At 42.2% G+C, this 13,417-nt stretch overlaps 1 protein-coding gene across 1 annotated transcript in view; it reads right to left on the bottom strand.

Moving 5' to 3' along the window:
* The window catches only part of LOC135056058 (myosin-4-like), a 100,266-nt gene that overhangs the window by 60,347 nt on the left and 26,502 nt on the right, over positions 1–13,417 (bottom strand). Inside the window, exons 20-23 of the mRNA XM_063960782.1 lie at positions 10,225–10,480; positions 3,519–3,761; positions 2,896–3,072; positions 2,146–2,291 (exon numbers count right to left, since the gene is read on the bottom strand). Coding sequence (XP_063816852.1) covers positions 2,146–2,291; positions 2,896–3,072; positions 3,519–3,761; positions 10,225–10,480 — 822 coding nt within the window. The remainder of the gene's footprint in view (positions 1–2,145; positions 2,292–2,895; positions 3,073–3,518; positions 3,762–10,224; positions 10,481–13,417) is intronic.

The raw sequence follows: 13,417 nt of genomic DNA, 5'->3' as shown, positions 1-13,417 counted from the left end.
CCAACAAATCCATATTAAAAATCTGGACTCATTTTGCCTTAAAAAGGGTGAAAGGGGGTGGAGTAGGTATAATGCGTGCTTGTAAGATGGGTTTATGTGCTGCTGTCTTAATGGCAAGGATCAGTTTTCTACACCCTCTAGAGCAGGTATTCCCAACCTCGGTCTTCAAGGTACACTAAGCTTTGTATTTACTAAAATGTGGGTTTTTAGAAGTGGAGATGCTGCCCATAGCAACCAATCAGATTCTACTTATTTATCTAGCACTTTTGAGAAGATGAAAGCTAAAATTTGATTGGTTGCTATGGGCAACATCTACATTTCTAAAACCCGCATTTTAGGAAATATAGCCCTAACAGTGCAGGTTTTAGTGAATACCCAGGCTTCAGCACAAGTGGTAAAATCAAAATAACTGAGGTACTAATTAAGTCATGTGTGCTCAAACATGGATATCACCTACAGGCTACAAAGTATATTAGTAAAAGTCAGCATGGGTTTGTAAGGGACAGATCATGCCAAACCAACTTAATTAGCTTCTACGAGAAAGTGAGCAAGAATCTTGACCATGGAAAAGCAGTGGATGTGGTGTATTTAGATTTTGCAAAAGCCTTCGATACAGTGCCTCATAGGAGACTGATCAACAAATTACGGGAACTTGGTCTAGGTTATATTATTTGTACATGGATAAGTAATTGGCTGGATAACAGAGTACAACGAGTAATGGTCAATGGAATGTTCTCCAGTTAGGCACCAGTAGTCAGCGGAATACCACAAGGGTCAATTCTTGGCCCACTGCTCGTCACTATATTTATCAATGATCTAGGAATAGGCCTGGAAAGCACAGTGTCAATCTTTGCAGACGATACTAAACTGTGTAAGGTAACTAATTCACATCGCCTTCTGAAGTCTTTACAGAATGTTATGCATTTTGGGGGAAAAAACACACATACACTCTAGATAGGGAAAATATAGGGGTAACTATGGTGGAAAAAGATTTGGGGGTGCTTATAGATAATAGGTTTAATAATGGTACACAAATTCAAAGTGCAGCAAAGAAGGCATGTAAAGTGCTTGCGTGCATTAAACGGGGCATAGAGACAAGGGACGAGGATGTAATCTTGCCACTGTACAAATCATTGGTACGTCCGCACCTGGAATATTGTGTTCAGTTCTGGGCACCGTATTATAAAAAAGATATCGGGGAACTAGAAAGAGTTCAAAGGCGAGCTACTAAACTGATTAAAAGGCTAGTGTCTCTGGATTACGAGGAGAGGCTTGCTAGGTTAAATATGTATACACTAGAAAAGAGGCGTCTAAGAGGAGACATTATTAATATCTTCAAATATGTAAAGGGTAATTACAAGGAGCTAGCAGCGGATTTGTTTATTAAAAAAGACTATATAGGACGCGTGGGCACTCGCTTAGGTTAGAGGAGAGGAAATTCAGTACACAACGTAAGAAAAAGGGTTCTTCACGGTAAGGGCAATAAAGATTTGGAACCCCCCTGCCGGAGAGGGTAGTAATGGCAGACTCTGTAAATGTATTTAAAAGCAGATTGGACAAATTCCTAACTGATAGATGTATCCAGGGCTATAGCATTTAACATATTGACATTACATTATCTGGGAGCGGTAAGAATCATTGTTGTCATTTGGTACTAAGCCATTACTTCAGCAGGCACATTAAGATTAACACAGAATACAGGTTGAACCCGATGGGCAGTGTGCCTCTTTTCAACCTCACTATGTACTATGTATCTCTAAAACCTGGACTGTTTGTGTGCCGTTAGGACCAAGGTTGGGAATACCTGCTCTTGAAACTCCCTGGTGATTCTCAATCATCCACAATGATTTTTGTCAAACCACTTGGTCAATTGTTTACTCTTTATAAGTGAAGGGTAAACAATAGACCAAGTCATTCTACTAAAATCATCGTCCGGCATAATGATTTCATTGGGAAACATTTGTGAGTCATGTTAACAGGTTTTATAAGACCTATTGTATTTGCTAATGAAATATCATACCAGAGAGAATATGTTTACAAATTCAAGCTATACAGTACATGCAAATACTATAATGCACATGTACTTTTATAAATAATGTGCAAAATAGTCAACTCTACATTAAATGCTAATGTAGATTTTCTTACTTTTTCAGTCTATCCTCTGAATTCAATTTGTCATTTTCAAAATCCATTATGGATTCTTGGATCATTTTTAAATCGCCCTCTAGTTTCCTTTTGGTTCTCTCAAGATCAACTCTCAGTTTCTTCTCCTGCTCAAGAGTCCCTTCAAGCTAAAAAAAAAAAAACACAGAAATATAAAGAGACAACTTTATTAGATGTTAGAAAATGCTGATCATTTCAAAGACACTGAAATATTTGTTTTAGATTATTTTTTGTCATGTTTTGACAAAAGAAAACACACAATATGCGCTCATCTTTTTGTAGTGTACGTAAAGACTAATGGGGGTATTTATTAAAGCTCGGAGCAAGATACAATTGTGAGACATAGTGTACTAGCCAATCAGCTTCTGTCTTACATTTTACAGTGTTTGAAAAAATACAGTTAGGAGCTGATTGGTTAGTACTTTATTGATCACACTTTTATCTCTCTAAAAGTTTTGATAAATACCCCCATAAGGGGCCTATTTATCATTAATGCAAACCTCAACTATTGTTCATGCTGAAAAATTAACTTGCACGTACATCATATGGAAAATTGCATTTGAATCAGAGGACCTACATTTTAGGTACATTTTAATATGTACTTTGGTTCATACTCTGAATTAGCTAACTCTTTTAGCAAGCTTTTAATATTCCTGAAAATTTTTATTTTAGATTTATTTGCCATTATTGAAATAGTATAAATGTTTAATGTTCTGTATGGAGACGACATACATCATCTACTTGTTGTTCCAGTTTCATCTTCATTTTCGTTAGACTATTGACTTTGTCTTCTTCTGCCTGGAGGTCATCCAGGGTTTGCTGATGAGCCTCTTGGATTGCTTTCTTTTCCTTGCTGAGCTTGGCGATGGATTCATCTAAGGAAGCCATCTCTTCAGTCAAGCACTTCACCTAAGAGAGGGCATATTAATTATTTCAATTTATACAAAATATGGAAAACAAATCCAGTAAAAAATGGGCACTCTGACTTTTTCTTTTTCTGCTCTTATCTTATCATATTTGTTTTTATGTGTATTAGGGTTTGAGATTTGTGTCTATATTTTATTATATGCAACAAGCTCTTCATCTTATGGATATTCATATACTCTGCAACCTCATACTCAAGTATTTTGTAAAACAAGAACGTATCTAACTTAATTGAAATATACAGCAAAAACCTCATCATAGGCTTATTTTATCATGTTTTTGGAATACTATTGAAAATTGTAATTGCTGTATCAAATAAGGGTCTATAGCATTTTAATGCAATATAAATTCAATATTAATATGCAGTTTTAGAACATAAATACTATTAATGAAATGATGATCATGACAGTAATTCTAATAATAACACAGACCTTGTTTTCTGTGGCATGTTTCTCCTTCTCTACTTTGGCCAAAGTCAGCTCAAGGTCATCAATGTCTTTCTTCAGCTCACTGGTCTCATCTTCCAGTTTCCTCTTCTTGGCTGTGAGATCTGAACTCATTTCTTCTTCATCTTCCAGCCTGTCCGTGAGTTCCTTCAATTTCGCCTCCATCTGAATCTTACTCTTAATGAGCTCATCACACCTCTCCTCTGCATCAGCCAAATTCTCGTTTTCCTATTTTATGGAAGAAACAGCAAATATATAGATAAAACAATTGACTTGTACATGGGATAAGATAATTCTATGTAGAGATGAGTGGTTAGGTTTTGTTAATAACCAAACACATCCGAACTTTGTTGATATGAGTAGAACTCCTTTAGGGATCCGACAGGACCATGTCTTGCGTTGGGTCTTCTTCAAGTTCGGAACTCTGATTTAAAATCTGAATCTGGGGTTTTGGATTGCATGTAAGTCCCTCCCTCATGATTTCAGGTGCCATTTCCCTTGGGAGAGTGGGCAAAATGTACTCGAAATGACTGGACATTAATATTAATGATGTTAAATTAGACTATAGGAACAAAAACGGGTCTAAGTTACATGATTTTAGCCATTTTTATTGATTTATATACATTTGTATAGATTTTCAAAGAAACACAGATCCAAAACCATTATTTCAGTTTTCTTGTGGGTAGGCAAAGAACACACTGTAGCAATCATATCATTGGAATAGTCATACCCGCACAGAAAATTTGAAGTAAGAAGAATAATGAATTTACTTGAGACATTGACCTGTCCACTTATGAGATTGCGTAAGTGAGGAGTGGACAGAGTAATGTCATGATGTAAGGAGGGTAATGAGGTAAGGAACGAGCTACAATTTAAGAGTTCAGTATATTGGAAGTAGCAGGGTCTCCAACAGCACAGAGCAATGATGTAAAGCTCCCAACACATTGATGCATGTAAATAATAGTGTCAAACTGGGGCATAACTACAATTGGTGCATAGGGCATCATAGCTATTGGGCCCATACTGCCTCCTTGGGCCTGCCTCCCTTGCACCCAGCATATGTTACGGAGGAGATCCAGCAGTGCTACCAAAAAGTGTTTCTCAGACCAAACACTGGTTTTCACACTGCTCAACACCCAGACAGGAAAGAATGGCCTGTATCCTGCTCTCACACTGCTCAGTACCCTGACAGTCAAGGTGGCCAGCATCCTGCTCTCACACTTCTCAGTACCCTGACAGCCAAGTTGGCCAGCATCCTGCTCTCACACTGCTCAGTACCTTGACAGCCAAAGTGGCCAGCATCCTGCTCTCACACTGCTCATACCTTGACAGTCAAGGTGGCCAGCATCCTGCTCTCACACTGCTCAGTACCCTGACAGGTAAGGTGGTCAGCATCCTGCTCTCACACTGCTAATACCCTGACAGGTAAGGTGGTCAGCATCCTGCTCTCACACTGCTAATACCCTGACAGGTAACGTGGTCAGCATCCTGCTCTCACACTGCTCAGTACCCTGACAGGTAAGGTGGTCAACATCCTGCTCTTACACTGCTCATACCCTGAAAAGTAAGGTGGTCAGCATCCTGCTCTCACACTGCTAATACCCTGACAGGTAAGGTGGTCAGCATCCTGCTCTCACACTGCTAATACCCTGACAGGTAAGGTGGTCAACATCTTGCTCTTACTCTGCTCAGTACCCTGACAGCCAAAGGTGGCCAGCATCCTGCTCTCACTCTGGTCAGTACCCTGACGGGTAAGGTGGCCAGCATCCTGCTCTCACACTGGTCAGTACCATGACAGGTAAGGTGGCCTGCATCCTGCTCTCACACTGGTCAGTACCATGACAGGTAAGGTGTCCAGCATCCTGCTCTCACACTGGTCAGTGCCCTGACGGGTAAGGTGGTCAGCATCCTGCTTGATAATCTCTCTCAAGCTTACTCCTCGACTCTACATTGTTTCTCCATTAACACTGAAATCCAGAGCTCTACAGTAGCAATCACGGGTTATTTTCTCAAATGAAAATTATTGGGACTTACAGGACAACTGCACTATAATATAGCTTTCCCCTCCCCATGTAGCACATTGGTTAACCTTTCCTTAAGTAGGAACTCTTCTGTTACCTAATATTTGATGCCAATTGTATTTGATTTGTGATTGGATGATTTTCACTGCATTGTCATCATTGCACAATATTAGAGCATGTACATAGAAGTCTATTATGTGCCCACTGTATGTAACGTCTGAGTTTAAAACATTGCTTGGTAAATACAGAATACAGGTACATAACATTTTAAACTGGAATATTATTAAATCCTATGAAGAATGCCACTGTTTATAGTGAAACCTAGGTGGCATTGCTGATCCAATCAGCTTTCACTGTCAATTCGTGTGTAAACCATTACTGCATTACTCATAGGGTTCAATGACTGATTTTTGAAGCTTCAATTTGCAATCTAGCTCAGTTGGGAAGTATCATCGAAGCATGAAGGCTGATTGGGTCCAGGAAACTGAGAGACAGTGAAGTCTATTGTCTGGTTTGATGTGACCCATATTTACTATGCTGAGGGACAAGGTATATTAAGATTAGATGTGGATGACCCTTGCAACAGATCTTTAAATTCCTGTCCTTTAAGCACCCGAGGATCTATCCCGAGATCATCAAGCTCCACCAAGTGTTCCCTTGCAGCCACATTCAGAGGACAGGGCTGCAAGCTGAAGAGTCACTCCCCTCTGTCACAGGCTGCCTGTGAGTGCTGGGAGCATATTGCTAATTAGGGGCACTTCAATATAGCACATTGTGAATGAGGGTACTACTATGGGACATAAAATGAACAGGCACTGTGAAAAGAGGTGTCTCTCTAGAAGCATTGGGGTGGAAACCTATTCCAAATGTTGCTGTAGAGCCCACAAAGGTTTAGTTATACCCAGGGCCGAAATCTTGGGACCTGATATAGTGATTTTGCTGTCCCCTCCCCAGATATTCATATATATATATATATATATATATATATATGTATCTCTCTCCTTCCTCCCACACATCCCACAGTCTGTGTCTCCCTCTCTCCTTCCTCCCACACACCCCACAGTCTGTCTCTTCCCAATGACTCCATGCTGCATTCCCGGGTCTCCCACCCCACCCCAAAGCCCCAGCTCAGAGTGCCTGTATTCCCTCACCATGCTGCTATTACCCCAGGAAGAGACTCACAAACACCTCACAGCAGGCACCATGCAGCCCTCACACCCCACCAAACAGGCCAGCGCAGGGCATGGGAATCTTGGCAAACAGAGCTGCGGCCATGTTTCGTGACTGCCTGCAACAGAGCAGGACCCAAAAGAATGGGTGCACACTCACGCCGCAGTCACTGTGTGTGAGAGGCTTCTGTCACTTTGAGGCTGTGTACAACACCTATAGCTCACTGCCCCATAGGCCACACCACACGTCACTCTTCCCTACACCGTCTTCTCACTCTCATTGGACAAGACGGCTCACATCCCTGCCGGGCACTAAGTGGCATATCCTTGGGGCCTCTCTGATCCTTGGGGCTCGGAACAGATGTCCCCTTTGACCCCCCCCCCCCCCCCCGTCTCCGTGCTTGGTTACACCCCTGGTGTAAAACTTATCTCCATATAAAAATATTTAAGAATTTGTGTGCTATAATGATATGATGTACCCATTTGCCAAATATTTAGATTTCTTCTACATTTTTATACCTTTTTATTATTGTATATATTCAAGAGAGAGATAAAGTGGAGAATGATAAAGTTCCGACCAATGAGCTTCTAATTGTCATTTTGCAGGCTGTGCTAGATAAGTGAAAGTTAGGTACCTTATCTCTCTCCACTCTTTGATAAATCTCCCGCTAAGAATGGAAACTAGAGAGATAGTAGAACTACTGTAGAGCAGTCCTAATATTATGTCAATCACCTCCCCTAAATAAATGAGTGTACTCCAAGAGTCGAAAGAAACAGCAACTGTTTTACTACAGATGACAGACTTCTAATCTTTAATGAAAAACAGGATCAGAGTAGTATTGAAACCTGAGAGAATTAGAAGGTGTGAAATACCCAGTGAGTGGTTCTCTGCCCAGTGCACTTTACTGAGGATGTAGGAAAGGCTAAAATGACCCTTAGTGAGGTCCTTTAGTCCTTGGAGGCAAAAAACTACATCCACTGTATAAACCAAACAGAACTAAGCTGTGTTGGTTAGTGAATGGGGCTCTGCAAAGAGCATTGTTTATTGTGTACTTGTTTTTTTAAACAATATATTATTCTTTTGCACAGATCCCCTGCCAGCCACAACCAGCCCAGGCTGTAAGTGGCATTTTTTTTAAATGAATGAATGTAAAAGCTTTATTTAGTGCTTTCTAAGCAGAATAATGGATTCTTGTTCCAGGGTAGAGCCAGGGTCATTTTAATGTATAGGCACACTTGGCAGCTACCCAGGGCCCCACATTTCTAGGGGCCTTCGAGCAGGAGCGGGTGGTGGTTACTCAATCAGAGTAGTGAGGCAGCATTCTCTACCTGACTCCCAGCCTGTGAATGGCTATCAGCTTGCTGATTGGTGGATGGCTGGAGCTATCCACCAATAAGAGTGCTGAAAGCCATTATGATTATGTTATGATTTTTTTTTTAAATTGGTCCCATAAATGGGTATATAGGGGCCCTAGCGCATAGCTTTGCTCAGGGTCTACAATGCCATTAAGACGGCCCTGGGTAGAGCACCCACAAGATATATGTTCCGGGCAGGAATACGTGCAGCTGTGTCAAGCTCTGAGTAGTTCACAATGGTGTGTACTTGCCTGCATTTAACATCTCTTTCCATACCCTTTCTAAGCATAAGGAGGGGCAAATTAGGCACACACAAACATGTACTATGGACTTAGGGATACACATTTTTTTGTATACACCTGCAGCAGAAAAAAAAAACTTATTTTATGCTTAATAGTGATTATTGCATCCTAACAACACAAGCCCATAATCTGCAAATATATATCATTTCCAGGAGATATTCTATACTGAATGAATTTGAATTCATAACTGGCCCTGTTTTGATTCAACTTGCTTATTTTCTTTGGTGATTAATATGGTATGCATGTTCCTAACTAATCCTGACTAGTGTTTGGAGAATAGGGATCAGTCATAATACTTGCTATATGCACAGACTGTAAGCTCTCCCAAGCAAGTACGTCTTCCTACTGTACTTCCTGCCAACAACGGAGCCTCTGGATTCAGCCAGCGCTGCTTATTTGGGTGTTATTACTGCTGATGTAACAATGTATATAAACCTTGTAGCTCATGTTCAGTAAGGTTTTTTACTGGAAGTCTTTTATTTCCCCTTGTATAGTCATTATGTTTCAATTTATGTACTTTGTAAATGTGCTGCTGACCCCTTGTGGTGTATTATAACTTAATATCAATAATACTAATAATAATAATGATGGTCATTTGTGAGTCTTTTATAGTATTTATTTTTTTATATGTATTTATTATTTATTTTGTTACTTTTTAGCATTTTCCTTTTGGCTGGATTTATTTTACTCTCATATATATATATATATATATATATATATATATATATATATATATATATATATATATATATATATATAGAAGCCGTAGACATCCGCACAAGGCTGTATTTAGTAGGGGCCAACACGGTGGTGCTCAACCCCAAGGAGTAGTGAGTTCCTGATAATAGTCTTTTGAAAAAAGAGGGCACTCACCAAATTTTCATAAAAGAAAGTCAGAAGATCATTTATTGGTACATCCGTAGGTCGACGTTTCGATCATATTAGAATGATCTTTGTCAAGACAACAAAAACAGTGTTGTTGGTGACAGGGCACCAGAAGCAGCATGCTTCTGGTTACATTTATATATACATTTATATATATATATATATATATATATATATATATATATAAAATTTTATTTTTTTTCATTTAACTGTCAATTCAATCTGTGGTTTATTCTAGACAGAGACATAATTTTCAGGATATCCAATTCCTTTTATGGGGATTGTTTTAATGAAAAAAATGTCAGGTTTAGTCTTGCAGCAATCCTATGAGGTCACCATACTAAGGATGTGGGAGGGGCTTCAGTTGCTTGCAGTAGAGTAGTTAAACGATCCTATTTTACTAATAGAGCTGGCGTGGAATGATGAATTGTACAATGGATCTTACTTTCATAGTTCTGAAAACTTCTATAATTGTAGAATTTGGTTAGAGTTGTATGTGTACTTTGATGAAAAACTGAGCAAATACAGAATTCAGTACTATGTTTAGGTTGAAGACATACTTGCCTACTCTTCCAGAAGTTGCGGAAGTCTCTAAAAGTTTTTTGATAGTCCCCTGCACCCCTGTGTGAGTGGGCAAATCTTCCACATCCTGCCTGCTTCCTAGTGAAGCAGGCAGGATAAAGAGATTATCAGGGGAACTGTGGTGAGGGCTGGAGGGGGTGGAGCTAAATAATGCAAATTGCATCATTTTGCCCCACCCCCTACCTGCTGTCCCACAAATCGTGGCTTTTTCCCTTGTTAGTGGCAGAGCCTAATAACAGTAGAGTCCAGTCCGCCCCCTGAAGTCTGAAGCAGTGTCTCCTCTCCTGGCTTTTCCGGGAGAGTAGACAACAACAGTCGGCAAGTATGGCTGAAGACCATGATTTGCCTGACCAGAGCGGACTACATTTGCACCTACCGAATGCGCTTGGAGTAGGAGGTCATTTTTTTCCTGTGTTAGGGAGACCAGTTTTTCTTCATTTTCTTTCCTTCGCGTTTCTGATTTTGCAAGTTCCTCTTGGGTCTTTTCAAGTTCCTCTTTAAGATTCTGCATCTCTTTCTCTGTCTCTGCGCTCTTTAGTAGTGGCTTAATTTTGAAATATAATTTCATCCATGGCCAGTGCTTGACATTCGTAAATGATCGAATATTGTACTGAATAGTTGTTATAGCGTCTCTGTCAAAAAATTGCAAAGCAAAAGAACAGATACTGTCAGCCTTTCTGGACCACAAGAGGCTTCTGAGCTTGCATTACAAATAGTCCTTACATACTAAAGTAGCCTCACATTTACATAGAAGAATAACCCGCTGCACTCAAAGTATAACCATTGACCATGGCCAACTTATGATATATAAACGTGTGCAACATATTCATACAGCCCTGACAAAATGTACATTTATCATAATTGCATTATTAGAATCACTAGAGCAAAATAATTTCTTTAGTGAAAACAGAGAAAACATGTCTACAGTAAGTCTACACTTTACATTTTATACACATTTTATTTCACATAATTATTTAATCAGAATCAGCTTAATTGGCCAGGTATACTTGCGTATACTAGGAATTTGTCTTCGGTTTGCTATACAAGAGCCAAGTAGGTAACAGATAAGCAGGTGGGGGGGCAAGTAAAGTCACACAGATAGGTATACCGCAGGGACACAAGTTAGTTACATGTACGTCTAGTCAGTCAATGTTCAGGAGTTCAGCAGGCGGACCGCTTGGGGAAAGAAACTTTTGAGGCTTCTGCTGGACCTGGCGGGGACGGCCCTGTAACACCTGCCTGAAGGAAGCAAGTTAAACATGCTGTGACCGTGGTGTAGCTGGTCTTGTACTATCTTCTTTGCCCGCTTTTTAGCTCTGTACAGGTACAGGTCCTGGACTGAGGGAAGGTCGGCCCCAATGATCTTCTCTGCGGTTCTGACCACCTTTTGGAGCCTGCATCTGTCCCTCGTGCTGGCGGAGCTGTACCATACGAGTATTGAGGAGCACAGTACCGACTCCACAATCGCGGAGTAGAAGAGGAGCAGAAGCTTCTGTGGGATGTTGAACTTCCTTAGTTGCCTGAGGAAGAACAACCTCTGCTGCGCTTTCCCAACAGTGGCGTCAGCGTTGGACCCCCGTTTAAGGTCCCGGGAGATTGTGGTCCTAGAAACTTGAAGGAGTCCACTAGCGATACCACACTGTCAGCAATCGTTAGCGGAGGTGCACTAGATGACTTCTTCCTAAATTCCACTATCATCTCGACAGTTTTGAGGGGGTTGAGCTCAAGGTTGTTGTGGATGCACCACTGGGTCTACTTCCCGTCTACAGGCCGATTTGTCCCCGTCCTTGATGAGGCCGATGACGGTGGTGTCATCAGCGAATTTGATGATCTCTACTGATTGTGCCTCTGAGGTACAGTCATTTGTGTACAGGGAGAAGAGCAGGGGGGAGAGGATACAGCCCTGAGGGGCCCCTGTACTAATGGACCGCGCTTGATAGGTGAATTCCCCCGCTTTCACCACCTGTGTCCTATCTGTCAGGAAGTCTACTATCCAGGAACAGGTAGCTTCTGGGACCCCTAGGCGAAGTAATTTGGGGTGGAGGATGCTGGGGACTATTGTATTGAAAGCCGTCGGTGTTCAGGGCATCAGAGAGGTGATTGTTTGGGTTGCAGGGGACTTTTTTTGCGAACCTGCAATAAAAGTGGTTCAGTTCGTCTGCTAGGTCTTGGTGCATGGTGGTGGGCTTCAATGTTTTCCTATAGTTGGTTATGGATTGCATTCCTTTCCATACAGATACGGGGTCATTGGTGGAGAGATCGTTTGTCAGCTTGTCCGAGAAACGCTTTTTTGCTAGCCTGATTCCTTTAGTCAGAGAGTTCCTAGTACGGTTGTATAGTGCTCTGTCACCGCTGCTATAGACCTCCTCTTTGGCTCTACGAAGTTGCCTGAGCTGGGCATTTAACCAGGGCTTGTTGTTGTTGTAAATGCGGTAAGTCTTGGTAGGTACACACATGTCCTCACAGTAGCTGATGTAGGATGTGACAGTGTCTATCAGGTCATTCAGGTCGGTTGCTGAGGCTTCAAAGACCCCCCATTCCGTGCAGTCAAAGCAGGCCTGGAGCTTCATCTTGGCCTCATTGGTCCATTTCTTAACAGTCTTGACGACAGGCTTAACCACTCTCAGCTTCTGTGTATAGGTAGGGAGTAGGTGGATGAGGCAGTGGTCAGATAGGCCGAGTGCAGCACGCGGGATAGACCGGAAGGCAGACTTGAGGGTAGTGTAGCAGTGATCAAGGGTGCGCCCTTCTCTAGTGGGACACATGACTTGTTGTTTGTACTTAGGTAGCTCCTTGCTCAGGTTAGTTCTGTTGAAGTCGCCCAGTACTATAAGCAGAGAGTCTGGGTGTTTTTGTTCTATGTTGGATATGCATATGGCCAGGTGGTGCAGGGCTTCGTTCGCGTAGTCGAGGGGGGTGGGTGTACACTCCCACAAGGACAATTGAGGCAAATTCCTGAGGGGAATAGAAGGGGTTGCAGTTGATGCTCAGCATCTCCAGGTGAGGGCTACATTATTTGCCTATGATCGTGACATTGGTGCACCATCCGTCGTTGATGTAGAAGCAGATGCCACCACCCTCCATTTTTCCTGAGAGAACCTTGGAGCGATCGGCCCTGAAGAGACTGAAGCCCGGCAGAGACATCGGGTTGTCCGCAATATGGTCGTCCAGCCACGTCTCCGTAAAGCAGAGGATGGACGACCCTGTATTGCCTGACCCTGCGCTGCCCAGAAGGAGGGACAATTCGTCGAACTTGTTTGCCAGTGAGCGCACATTCGAAAGCAGGATCGCGGGAAGTGCAGACCAGTGCCCTCGCCGCCACCACCTCACTAGGGCGCCTGCGTGACAGCCTCTCCTCTGAGCCCAGGTCCTTCTACTAGGGCCGACATGAGGGCCTCCGTCATTCTCTTTCTGGGGCCAGCGATCCACCCGCCAGTTGCCACCCAGGCTACGGAGGGGGGTGCGGCCGCTTGGTCATTCATTCGGTGTCTACGACATCTGCATCCTTGCCACACAGGGCAGCAAGGGCAGCGAGGACTGGAAGGGCCGCTGATCCGCCCGCCGACGGG

This window comes from Pseudophryne corroboree, chromosome 3 (genome assembly GCF_028390025.1).
Source record: "Pseudophryne corroboree isolate aPseCor3 chromosome 3, aPseCor3.hap2, whole genome shotgun sequence".
Taxonomy (NCBI): Eukaryota; Metazoa; Chordata; class Amphibia; order Anura; family Myobatrachidae; genus Pseudophryne; species Pseudophryne corroboree.
Note: the sequence above shows the minus strand (reverse complement) of the source record. Positions and strands in the feature narration are given on the sequence as shown.